The 12,591-nt window shown below is 45.2% G+C and overlaps 1 protein-coding gene across 17 annotated transcripts in view; it reads left to right on the forward strand.

Moving 5' to 3' along the window:
- Positions 1–12,591, forward strand: part of LOC112214989 (neuronal cell adhesion molecule-like) — a 135,877-nt gene that overhangs the window by 93,589 nt on the left and 29,697 nt on the right. For 14 of the 17 annotated variants that reach the window (XM_042317536.1, XM_042317528.1, XM_042317527.1 and 11 more), the window contains 8 exons: positions 1,323–1,516; positions 2,620–2,742; positions 3,589–3,759; positions 5,968–6,027; positions 10,949–11,060; positions 11,432–11,616; positions 11,771–11,902; positions 12,306–12,449. In XM_042317536.1, coding sequence (XP_042173470.1) covers positions 1,323–1,516; positions 2,620–2,742; positions 3,589–3,759; positions 5,968–6,027; positions 10,949–11,060; positions 11,432–11,616; positions 11,771–11,902; positions 12,306–12,449 — 1,121 coding nt within the window. The remainder of the gene's footprint in view (positions 1–1,322; positions 1,517–2,619; positions 2,743–3,588; positions 3,760–5,967; positions 6,028–10,948; positions 11,061–11,431; positions 11,617–11,770; positions 11,903–12,305; positions 12,450–12,591) is intronic. The other 3 variants (XM_042317532.1, XM_042317535.1, XM_042317541.1) reach the window with 1 other exon arrangement.

The following is a 12,591-nucleotide window of genomic DNA, read 5'->3' on the forward strand; positions in this document are numbered from 1 at the left end:
ACTGACTGTCAACAAGAGGTTTCTAAACCATTAGATACACCACCTACAGTACTGACTGTCAACAAGAGGTTTCTAAACCATTAGATACACCACCTACAGTACTGACTGTCAACAAGAGGTTTCTAAACCATTAGATACACCACCTACAGTACTGACTGTCAACAAGAGGTTTCTAAACCATTAGATACACCACCTACAGTACTGACTGTCAACAAGAGGTTTCTAAACCGTTAGATACACCACCTACAGTACTGACTGTCAACAAGAGGTTTCTAAACCATTAGATACACCACCTACAGTACTGACTGTCAACAAGAGGTTTCTAAACCATTAGATACACCACCTACAGTACTGACTGTCAACAAGAGGTTTCTAAACCATTAGATACACCACCTACAGTACTGACTGTCAACAAGAGGTTTCTAAACCGTTAGATACACCACCTACAGTACTGACTGTCAACAAGAGGTTTCTAAACCATTAGATACACCACCTACAAGTACTGACTACAGTCAACAAGAGGTTTCTAAACCATTAGATACACCACCTACAGTACTGACTGTCAACAAGAGGTTTGACTGTCAACAAGAGGTTTCTAAACCATTAGATACACCACCTACAGTACTGACTGTCAACAAGAGGTTTCTAAACCGTTAGATACACCACCTACAGTACTGACTCTCAAGAGGAGGTTTCTAAACCATTAGATACACCACCTACAGTACTGACTCTCAATAGGAGGTTTCTAAACCATTAGATACACCACCTACAGTACTGACTCTCAATAGGAGTTTTCTAAACCATTAGATACACCACCTACAATACTGACTCTCAATAGGAGGTTTCTAAACCATTAGATACACCACCTACAGTATTGACCCTCAATAGGAGGTTTCTAAACCATTAGATACACCACCTACAGTACTGACTCTCAGATTGGGTTTCCAAATGAGTCACATGAATCCCAATGACTTGTCATCAGTATTTAGCCCTATTCCATGAAGTGTCAATTACATTTTGTACTGTACTGTACTGTACTGTACTGTACTGTACTGTACTGTACTGTACTGTACTGTACTCTACTCTACTCTACTCTACTGTACTGTACTCTACTGTATTCTACTGTACTGTACTCTACTCTACTCTACTGTACTCTACTGTACTCTACTCTACTCTACTCTACTCTACTCTACTGTACTCTACTCTACTCTACTCTACTCTACTCTACTCTACTCTACTCTACTCTACTCTACTCTACTCTACTGTATTCTACTGTACTCTACTCTACTCTAGCCTACTTTAACCCCGTATGTTTCATCCAGCTTTTCCTGGACACGGAATGGGACGCATTTTGACGTGGAGAAGGACTCTAAGGTGTTGATGAAGCCGAGCTCAGGGACGCTGGTCATAGACATCAGTGGGGAGAAGGCTGAGGCCTACGAGGGGATCTACCAGTGTACCGCACGCAATGAGCACGGGACCGCTGTTTCCAACAACATCTTCATCAGACAGTCGAGTAAGAACCGTTATTTCCAACTGTTACTGAGCCTGTCTTTATCCTGAGCCTGTCTTTACCCTGAGACTGTCTTTACCCTGAGCCTGTCTTTACCCTGAGACTGTCTTTACCCTGAGCCTGTCTTTACCCTGAGCCTGTCTTTACCCTGAGACTGTCTTTACCCTGAGACTGTCTTTACCCTGAGACTGTCTTTACCCTGAGCCTGTCTTTACCCTGAGCCTGTCTTTACCCTGAGACTGTCTTTAACCTGAGACTGTCTTTACCCTGAGACTGTCTTTACCCTGAGACTGTCTTTACCCTGAGACTGTCTTTACCCTGAGACTGTCTTTACCCTGAGCCTGTCTTTACCCTGAGCCTGTCTTTACCCTGAGACTGTCTTTAACCTGAGACTGTTATTAACCTTAGCCAACCTTAGTACAACTCTTTTACCCTGGGATTCCAGCCATAACAAACCTACCCACTTTGTAAACTCTCCCTGAAGAGATGATGAATCTGTATTGAACAAGTATTATAATCAGCAGATCTTTTCAATGTCTTTACAGATTAGAGTTAAGCATTCTGATATTTTAAAGACATAACTCCCTGTTGAACATTTTAAACAGGGACCCTCCCTCCCTGTTGAACATTTTAAACAGGGCCCCTCCCTCCCTGTTGAACATTTTAAACAGGGCCCCTCCCTCCCTGTTGAACATTTTAAACAGGGCCCCTCCCTCCCTGTTGAACATTTTAAACAGGGCCCCTCCCTCCCTGTTGAACATTTTAAACAGGGCCCCTCCCTCCCTAGGTTGAAAATTTTCACAGGGCCCCTCCCTCCCTGTTGAACATTTTCACAGGGCCCCTCCCTCCCTGTTGAACATTTTCACAGGGCCCCTCCCTCCCTGTTGAACATTTTCACAGGGCCCCTCCCTCCCTGTTGAACATTTTCACAGGGCCCCTCCCTCCCTGTTGAACATTTTCACAGGGCCCCTCCCTCCCTGTTGAACATTTTCACAGGGCCCCTCCCTCCCTGTTGAACATTTTACACAGGGCCCCTCCCTCCCTGTTGAACATTTTCACAGGGCCCCTACCTCACTGCTGTCTGTATGTCTGTTTATGTGACACAGGGTCCCCCTTGTGGTCGAAGGAGAGGAAAGAGGCAATCATGGTACAGGTGGGAGTGTCTCTGGTGCTGCAGTGTGGACCGCCTGCAGGCCTGCCCCCTCCCATCATCTTCTGGATGGACAACAGTAAGTCTTCAAGGGGTTTCATATATTTCTACACATTGTGTGTTGGTTTACATCCAGACAGTACGCTGTAAAGTCCACTTCTAGAAGTCATATTGCCGGACTGCGTTCTGAGATTATATAGGGGCTGTTTTTGGTTGTCAGTAAGCATACATATTTAGTGTAATTGTATACAGCCACTGCCTGTTCACCCCGCTATCATCCAGAAGGCGAGGTCAGTACAGGTGCATCAAAGCAGGGACCGAGAGACTGAAAAACAGCTTCTATCTCAAGGCCATCAGACTGTTAAACAGTCACCACTAACATTGAGTGGCTGCTGCCATACATGTAAAAATGTATCACTAGCCACTTTAAACAAAGCCACTTAAATATAATGTTTACATACCCTACATTACTCAACTCATATGTATATACTGTACTCTATACCATCTACTGCATCTTGCCATCTTTATGTAATACATGTATCACTAGCCACTTTAAACTATGCCACTTTTATGTTTACATACCCTACATAACTCATCTCATATGTATATACAGTACTCTATACCATCTTCTGCATCTTGCCTATGCCGTTCTGTACCATCACTCATTCATATATCTTTATGTACATATTCTTTATCCCTTTACACTTGTGTGTATTAGGTAGTAGTTGTGGAATTGTTAGGTTAGATTACTCGTTGGTTGTTACTGCATTGTCGGAACTAGAAGCACAAGCATTTCTCTACACTCGCATTAACATCTGCTAACCATGTGTATGTGACAAATAAAATTTGATTTGATGTGTAACATATTTTATGTGATACATCATCTATCCTCTTCCTCTTCCTCTCCTTCCCCCCTCCCTCGCAGACTTCCAGCGCCTGCCTCAGAACACGCGTGTGTCCCAGGCGTTAAACGGAGACCTGTACTTCTCTAACGTCCTATTGGACGACACCAGGAACGACTACATCTGTTACGCCCGCTTCCCCCACACACAGACCATCCAGCAGAAACAACCCATCACTGTCAAAGTCCTGGACAGTAAGTGTCCATCCCACTCAGCACAGAGGCTTTTAACCAGTCCCAGTGGGTTCCTACACCTGAGTGTCCATCCCACTCAGCACAGAGGCTTTTAACCAGTCCCAGTGGGTTTACACCAGTGTCCATCCCCCAGCACAGGGCTTTTAACCAGTCCCAGTGGGTTCCTACACCTGAGTGTCCATCCCACTCAGCACAGAGGCTTTTAACCAGTCCCAGTGGGTTCCTACACCTGAGTGTCCATCCCACTCAGCACAGAGGCTTTTAACCAGTCCCAGTGGGTTCCTACACCTGAGTGTCCATCCCACTCAGCACAGAGGCTTTTAACCAGTCCCAGTGGGTTCCTACACCTGAGTGTCCATCCCACTCAGCACAGAGGCTTTTAACCAGTCCCAGTGGGTTCCTACACCTGAGTGTCCATCCCACTCAGCACAGAGGCTTTTAACCAGTCCCAGTGGGTTCCTACACCTGAGATGTTTACTGATCTGTAAGGGAGAAGCTCCACCTCTACACTGCTTATACATATTGATACCCTTCAGATCTGCAAATAAGGGTTAGGGCCAAGGTGAAGGGAGCCCTGGGCAAGACGGTCTTTGTCCTGGGCTGTCCCTGGGGCCTCCTTCCCTGAGTTGTCTGGTCCTATCTGAGTGTTAGCGGACACCGTGACATTAGGTCATTGTATGTTATCATGTTTCTGTGCATCTTCACATTGCCTTGTTATGCAATATTTTAATATAGTGATAATTTTATATTTTGTAATATTCATCATTCTAATGTGTGATGCATTTTTGAACTGTCCTTTCATGTTGTTGTTGTTTGATGATATTTGTTTGTTGATATTTGTTTGTTGATATTTGTTTGTTGTTTGTTGATATTTGTTTGATGATATTTGTTTGATGACGTTCCCTGTAGATGTCTGTGTAGCACCTCTAACTGAATCTCCCCCTGGTTGTTCCCTGTAGATGTCTGTGTAGCACCTCTAACTGAATCTCCTCCTGGTTGTTATGCAGATGTCTATTAGCACCTCTAACTGAATCTCCTCCTGGTTGTTCCCTGTAGATGTCTGTGTAGCACCTCTAACTGAATCTCCTCCTGGTTGTTCCCTGTAGATGTCTGTATAGCACCTCTAACTGAATCTCCCCTGGTTGTTCCCTGTAGATGTCTGTTTGTAGCACCTCTAACTGAATCTCCTCCTGGTTGTTCCCTGTAGATGTCTGTGTAGCACCTCTAACTGAATCTCCTCCTGGTTGTTCCCTGTAGATGTCTATGTAGCACCTCTAACTGAATCTCCTCCTGGTTGTTCCCTGTAGATGTCTGTGTAGCACCTCTAACTGAATCTCCCCCTGGTTGTTCCCTGTAGATGTCTATGTAGCACCTCTAACTGAATCTCCTCCTGGTTGTTCCCTGTAGATGTCTGTGTAGCACCTCTAACTGAATCTCCTCCTGGTTGTTCCCTGTAGATGTCTGTGTAGCACCTCTAACTGAATCTCCTCCTGGTTGTTCCCTGTAGATGTCTATGTAGCACCTCTAACTGAATCTCCTCCTGGTTGTTCCCTGTAGATGTCTGTGTAGCACCTCTAACTGAATCTCCTCCTGGTTGTTCCCTGTAGATGTCTGTGTAGCACCTCTAACTGAATCTCCTCCTGGTTGTTCCCTGTAGATGTCTGTGTAGCACCTCTAACTGAATCTCCTCCTGGTTGTTCCCTGTAGATGTCTATGTAGCACCTCTAACTGAATCTCCTCCTGGTTGTTCCCTGTAGATGTCTATGTAGCACCTCTAACTGAATCTCCTCCTGGTTGTTCCCTGTAGATGTCTATGTAGCACCTCTAACTGAATCTCCTCCTGGTTGTTCCCTGTAGATGTCTGTGTAGCACCTCTAACTGAATCTCCCCCTGGTTGTTCCCTGTAGATGTCTATGTAGCACCTCTAACTGAATCTCCCCCCCTGGTTGTTCCCTGTAGATGTCTGTGTAGCACCTCTAACTGAATCTCCTCCTGGTTGTTCCCTGTAGATGTCTATGTAGCACCTCTAACTGAATCTCCTCCTGGTTGTTCCCTGTAGATGTCTGTGTAGCACCTCTAACTGAATCTCCTCCTGGTTGTTCCCTGTAGATGTCTGTGTAGCACCTCTAACTGAATCTCCTCCTGGTTGTTCCCTGTAGATGTCTGTGTAGCACTGCATGCTCATGATGTTCTGATTGATTTTTACAGTGGATGCAATCAATGAAACTGTGGCAGCTTTGTACAATTATACGAACAATTTATTTGTTGGTGAGTGCTGGTTTACCCCCTTATCCCAAAGTGAACCCAGCCCCATCCCAACTCCTCCTTTTATTCTAACCTACCTGGACTATACCTGACCCACCTGACTCCAACACCTGTAGTATAACCTACCTGGACTATACCTGACTCACCTGACTCCAACACCTGTAGTATAACCTACCTGGACTATACCTGACCCACCTGACTCCAACACCTGTAGTATAACCTACCTGGACTATACCTGACCCACCTGACTCCAACACCTGTAGTATAACCTACCTGGACTATACCTGACCCACCTGACTCCAACACCTGTAGTATAACCTACCTGGACTATACCTGACCCACCTGACTCCAACACCTGTAGTATAACCTACCTGACCCACCTGACTCCAACACCTGTAGTATAACCTACCTGGACTATACCTGACCCACCTGACTCCAACACCTGTAGTATAACCTACCTGGACTACACCTGACCCACCTGACTCCAACACCTGTAGTATAAACCTGGACCTGACCCACCTGACTCCAACACCTGTAGTATAACCTACCTGGACTATACCTGACCCACCTGACTCCAACACCTGTAGTATAACCTACCTGACCCACCTGACTCCAACACCTGTAGTATAACCTACCTGGACTACACCTGACCCACCTGACTCCAACACCTGTAGTATAACCTACCTGGACTACACCTGACCCACCTGACTCCAACACCTGTAGTATAACCTACCTGGACTACACCTGACCCACCTGACTCCAACACCTGTAGTATAACCTACCTGGACTATACCTGACCTACCTGACTCCAACACCTGTGGTATAACCTACCTGGACTATACCTGACCCACCTGACTCCAACACCTGTAGTATAACCTACCTGGACTATACCTGACCCACCTGACTCCAACACCTGTAGTATAACTTACCTGACCCACCTGACTCCAACACCTGTAGTATAACCTACCTGGACTATACCTGACCCACCTGACTCCAACACCTGTAGTATAACCTACCTGGACTATACCTGACCCACCTGACTCCAACATCTGTAGTATAACCTACCTGGACTATACCTGACCCACCTGACTCCAACACCTGTAGTATAACCTACCTGGATATACCTGACCCACCTGACTCCAACACCTGTAGTATAACCTACCTGGAATATACCTGACCCACCTGACTCCAACACCTGTAGTATAACCTACCTGGACTATACCTGACCCACCTGACTCCAACACCTGTAGTATAACCTACCTGGACTATACCTGACCCACCTGACTCCAACACCTGTAGTATAACCTACCTGGACTATACCTGACCCACCTGACTCCAACACCTGTAGTATAACCTACCTGGACTATACCTGACCCACCTGACTCCAACACCTGTAGTATAACCTACCTGACCCACCTGACTCCAACACCTGTAGTATAACCTACCTGGACTATACCTGACCCACCTGACTCCAACACCTGTAGTATAGCCTACCTGGACTATACCTGACCCACCTGACTCCAACACCTGTAGTATAACCTACCTGACCCACCTGACTCCAACACCTGTAGTATAACCTACCTGGAATATACCTGACCCACCTGACTCCAACACCTGTAGTATAACCTACCTGGACTATACCTGACCCACCTGACTCCAACACCTGTAGTATAACCTACCTGGACTATACCTGACCCACCTGACTCCAACACCTGTAGTATAACCTACCTGGACTATACCTGACCCACCTGACTCCAACACCTGTAGTATAACCTACCTGGAATATACCTGACCCACCTGACTCCAACACCTGTAGTATAACCTACCTGGACTATACCTGACCCACCTGACTCCAACACCTGTAGTATAACCTACCTGGACTATACCTGACCCACCTGACTCCAACACCTGTAGTATAACCTACCTGGAATATACCTGACCCACCTGACTCCAACACCTGTAGTATAACCTACCTGACCCACCTGACTCCAACACCTGCAGTATAACCTACCTGGACTATACCTGACCCACCTGACTCCAACACCTGTAGTATAACCTACCTGGACTATACCTGACCCACCTGACTCCAACACCTGTAGTATAACCTACCTGGCCCACCTGACTCCAACACCTGTAGTATAACCTACCTGGACTATACCTGACCCACCTGACTCCAACACCTGTAGTATAACCTACCTGACCCACCTGACTCCAACACCTGTAGTATAACCTACCTGGACTATACCTGACCCACCTGACTCCAACACCTGTAGTATAACCTACCTGGACTATACCTGACCCACCTGACTCCAACACCTGTAGTATAACCTACCTGACCCACCTGACTCCAACACCTGTAGTATAACCTACCTGGACTATACCTGACCCACCTGACTCCAACACCTGTAGTATAACCTACCTGACCCACCTGACTCCAACACCTGTCCAACAGTATAACCTACCTGGACTATACCTGACCCACCTGACTCCAACACCTGTAGTATAAACCTACCTGACCCACCTGACTCCAACACCTGTAGTATAACCTACCTGGACTATATCTGACCCACCTGACTCCAACACCTGTAGTATAACCTACCTGGACTATACCTGACCCACCTGACTCCAACACCTGTAGTATAACCTACCTGGACTATACCTGACCCACCTGACTCCAACACCTGTAGTATAACCTACCTGACCCACCTGACTCCAACACCTGTAGTATAACCTACCTGGACTATACCTGACCTGATCATCTACTCCCAACCTCATCCTGTGTGACTAAATTCACATTGATAGCATAATATAACAAAATAACATCAAACAATGTTAATTACATTCCATAACTAAATCCTCTCCCTTTACCCTGTACTGTGTTAACTTAGCTTACCTTCTTACTTCAAATGCCTAAAAGGTGGATTCATTTGTAGGAAACCCATCAAGAAAAAGAAACCAATCAAATCCATTTTCTTTACTGAAATGAATGTTCCTTTCTTTGGATGGGCATTCATCTACTAATGTTAACCAATGGGCATTCATCTACTAATGTTAACCAATGGGCATTCATCTACTAATGTTAACCAATGGGCATTCATCTACTAATGTTAACCAATGGGCATTCATCTACTAATGTTAACCAATGGGCATTCATCTACTAATGTTAACCAATGGGCATTCATCTACTAATGGTTAACCAATGGGCATTCATCTACTAATGTTAACCAATGGGCATTCATCTACTAATGTTAACCAATGGGCATTCATCTACTAATGTTAACCAATGGGCATTCATCTACTAATGTTAACCAATGGGCATTCATCTACTAATGTTAACCAATGGGCATTCATCTACTAATGTTAACCAATGGGCATTCATCTACTAATGTTAACCAATGGGCATTCATCTACTAATGTTAACCAATGGGCATTCATCTACTAATGTTAACCAATGGGCATTCATCTACTAATGTTAACCAATGGGCATTCATCTACTAATGTTAACCAATGGGCATTCATCTACTAATGTTAACCAATGGGCATTCATCTACTAATGTTAACCAATGGGCATTCATCTACTAATGTTAACCAATGGGCATTCATCTACTAATGTTAACCAATGGGCATTCATCTACTAATGTTAACCAATGGGCATTCATCTACTAATGTTAACCAATGGGCATTCATCTACTAATGTTAACCAATGGGCATTCATCTACTAATGTTAACCAATGGGCATTCATCTACTAATGTTAACCAATGGGCATTCATCTACTAATGTTAACCAATGGGCATTCATCTACTAATGTTAACCAATGGGCATTCATCTACTAATGTTAACCAATGGGCATTCATCTACTAATGTTAACCAATGGGCATTCATCTACTAATGTTAACCAATGGGCATTCATCTACTAATGTTAACCAATGGGCATTCATCTACTAACGTTAACCATAAGCTTCCCATTGGTTAAGCATTATTCATAGTAAAAAGGATGCTCCTCCTAGTTTAAATTCAACACATAAACCAATAGTTAGATGATGAAATCCAAAGTGAAGCACACAGCATACAGAACTAGTATGATGAAACTCTTGCATGAGACGTATACAGTATTTTCTCTCTCTCTCTCATCTAGATCTTTCCATGTTCTTTTAATGTAAGTCTCTGACCCTGAAAAAGGCACGCATGGAAAGATCATTGAACACAATCTGTGTTCTGTCCATCCAATCAGCGGTTCACGTCAATGTGTTGTATACAACACATTCCCCCCAGCTCTACTCACTCAATCTAGTCTCATTGTAAATTTACCCGCAAGAGATATTCTAAGACCTTTCAGTAAGGGCTTGCTTAGGGCTAAACATGTCAGAATCATAGCAGCCGTAGCTAGCTTATGGCTAAAATCTGTCATATGATTATATCGAGGAAGGATACTAAGGGAGAAATCCTAGATCCCTTGGTTGTCGTGGCAACAGATTGACGACTGGACGGCCTGTCTCTCCAGGTGTTGTGTGTCTACTTCAGACCAGTGGCCCTATATAGTGCACTATGGGGATAAGGGAGCCATTTGGGAAGCAGCCTGTGAAAGGGCCAACGTAGGGCCTGTCTGGCTACAGTTAACTCATTATATATCCACTACCACAGTCCATAACAGCACGGGATATTACTACTATCCTATAATAGTCTATATGCCGCTGGTGCTGGACTACTGGCTCTACGAACTGAATGGTCACAGCTAGCTACAGACAGTTATACCTTTTCCACAATCCAGCAGCTATATTTACCCACCACCCAGGTCATAGAAGTACTATTTAACTTGGCTCAGCTCGGCTTGGCTCAGCTCGGCTTGGCTCAGTAGTGTGAACAGGGTATAGGAACGTGTGGTTCTGGTGCTGAGATGATTGTGTTTCCTGTCCTGTTCTCCAGACAGTCCATCGGGGGAGCGGCGACCCAGCTTCATGGCTCCTCTGGGGCGGAGCAGCACCCAGATGGCCCTGAGGGGAGGGGTTCTGGAGCTAGAGTGTATCGCTGAAGGACTGTAAGTACGCCCACAACGCTGCATGAACAACGCTGCATGAACAACACTGCATGAACAACACTGCATGAACAACACTGCATGAACAACACAGCATGAACAACACTGCATGAACAACACAGCATGAACAACACTGCATGAACAAGGTTTTTACTTCTGTTTTTGCACAAGGGCAGGTTGGTTTGTTTAATCTTTGTATGTGACATTCAGCAATACTACTTTGTTGCCTTGTCAAGACAACATCATGTCTTCTATTTCAAAATCAGGCTGGTTACCTAGACAACATTGGACTAGCTGTCTGTCTGTTCTTTATGGGAGAGGACAATACACAGATATTGGTAAGTGATTTATTTAGTTGTTGTTGTTTCTGCTAGTCCGACTCCGGAGGTGTCCTGGTATAAGGAGAGTGGCGATCTTCCTAGCAGCCGGATGTCCTTCCACAACTTCCAGAAGACGTTGAAGATCGCAGATGTGATGGAGGCGGACGCCGGGGACTACCGCTGCACGGCCAAGAACAGCCTAGGCTCCGCCCATCACACCATCAAAGTCAACGTCAAAGGTCTGTGACACAAAGAAGAGTTGGGACTAGATGGAATATGTGGAGAAATGTTCCTAACACTCCTAGTACCTTTACAGTGTTGTGGATTTTAAAAGGGGTATTCTATAGGTCTGTCCCTCTCTCTCTCTGACTCTCATCCCCCCTTCCCCCCCAGCGGCTCCGTTCTGGATCAGTGCCCCCAGGAACCTGATCCTGGCCCCGAAGGAGACGGGCATCCTCACCTGCAGAGTCAGTGGAGACCCCAAGCCCCAAATCGCCTGGTCCGTCAACGGAGTCCCCATCAAAGGTGAGTCTAGTCCACTTCCACCCCAGACTGAGGCTCAATGGAATGAATCCTAACTGGAGAAATGCACACTGAAGCGTATATTTACATTTTAGTAATTTAGCAAACGCTCTTATCCAGAGAGATGTGTAGTCAGTGTGTTTCACTTATGTAGGTAGAATAGCAGCAGAGCTCATATACTATTGCATAAATCATTCATTGATGTCAATGAGGGATTTGCACAAAATATGGTGCTGCGCGCAAGTAGAGTATCCAATCAAATTAGGATTCATCCCCTATGTGGGCAGAGCACACATCTACACGATTTTACCCCTCAAGTATGAACATCCAGATGTGCAGGAGGAAGAGTGAGCAGAGGATTGAATGTGTGACATACTGTATATCTAGCCTGTGATCCCCTTGATAGACTCTCCGAAGGACACGAGTCGGAAGGTGGAGGACGACACAGTGATTCTGAGCGACGTCCAGACCGGCTCCAGCGCTGTCTACCAGTGCAACGCCTCCAATGAGTTTGGTTACCTGCTGGCTAATGCTTTTGTCAATGTGCTTGGTGAGTCTCTGGAAACACAACCATTGAATCTGCCTTTTAGAATCAGAATATTGAGTCAATAAACAAATAAAAACTCTGAACTCTTGAGCTTTACAACTCTTGAACATTGTGGTGGCCAATGACAGCATTTTGTGTTCTCTGC

The sequence above is a fragment of the Oncorhynchus tshawytscha genome, unplaced genomic scaffold, assembly GCF_018296145.1.
Source record: "Oncorhynchus tshawytscha isolate Ot180627B unplaced genomic scaffold, Otsh_v2.0 Un_contig_1231_pilon_pilon, whole genome shotgun sequence".
Taxonomy (NCBI): domain Eukaryota; kingdom Metazoa; phylum Chordata; class Actinopteri; order Salmoniformes; family Salmonidae; genus Oncorhynchus; species Oncorhynchus tshawytscha.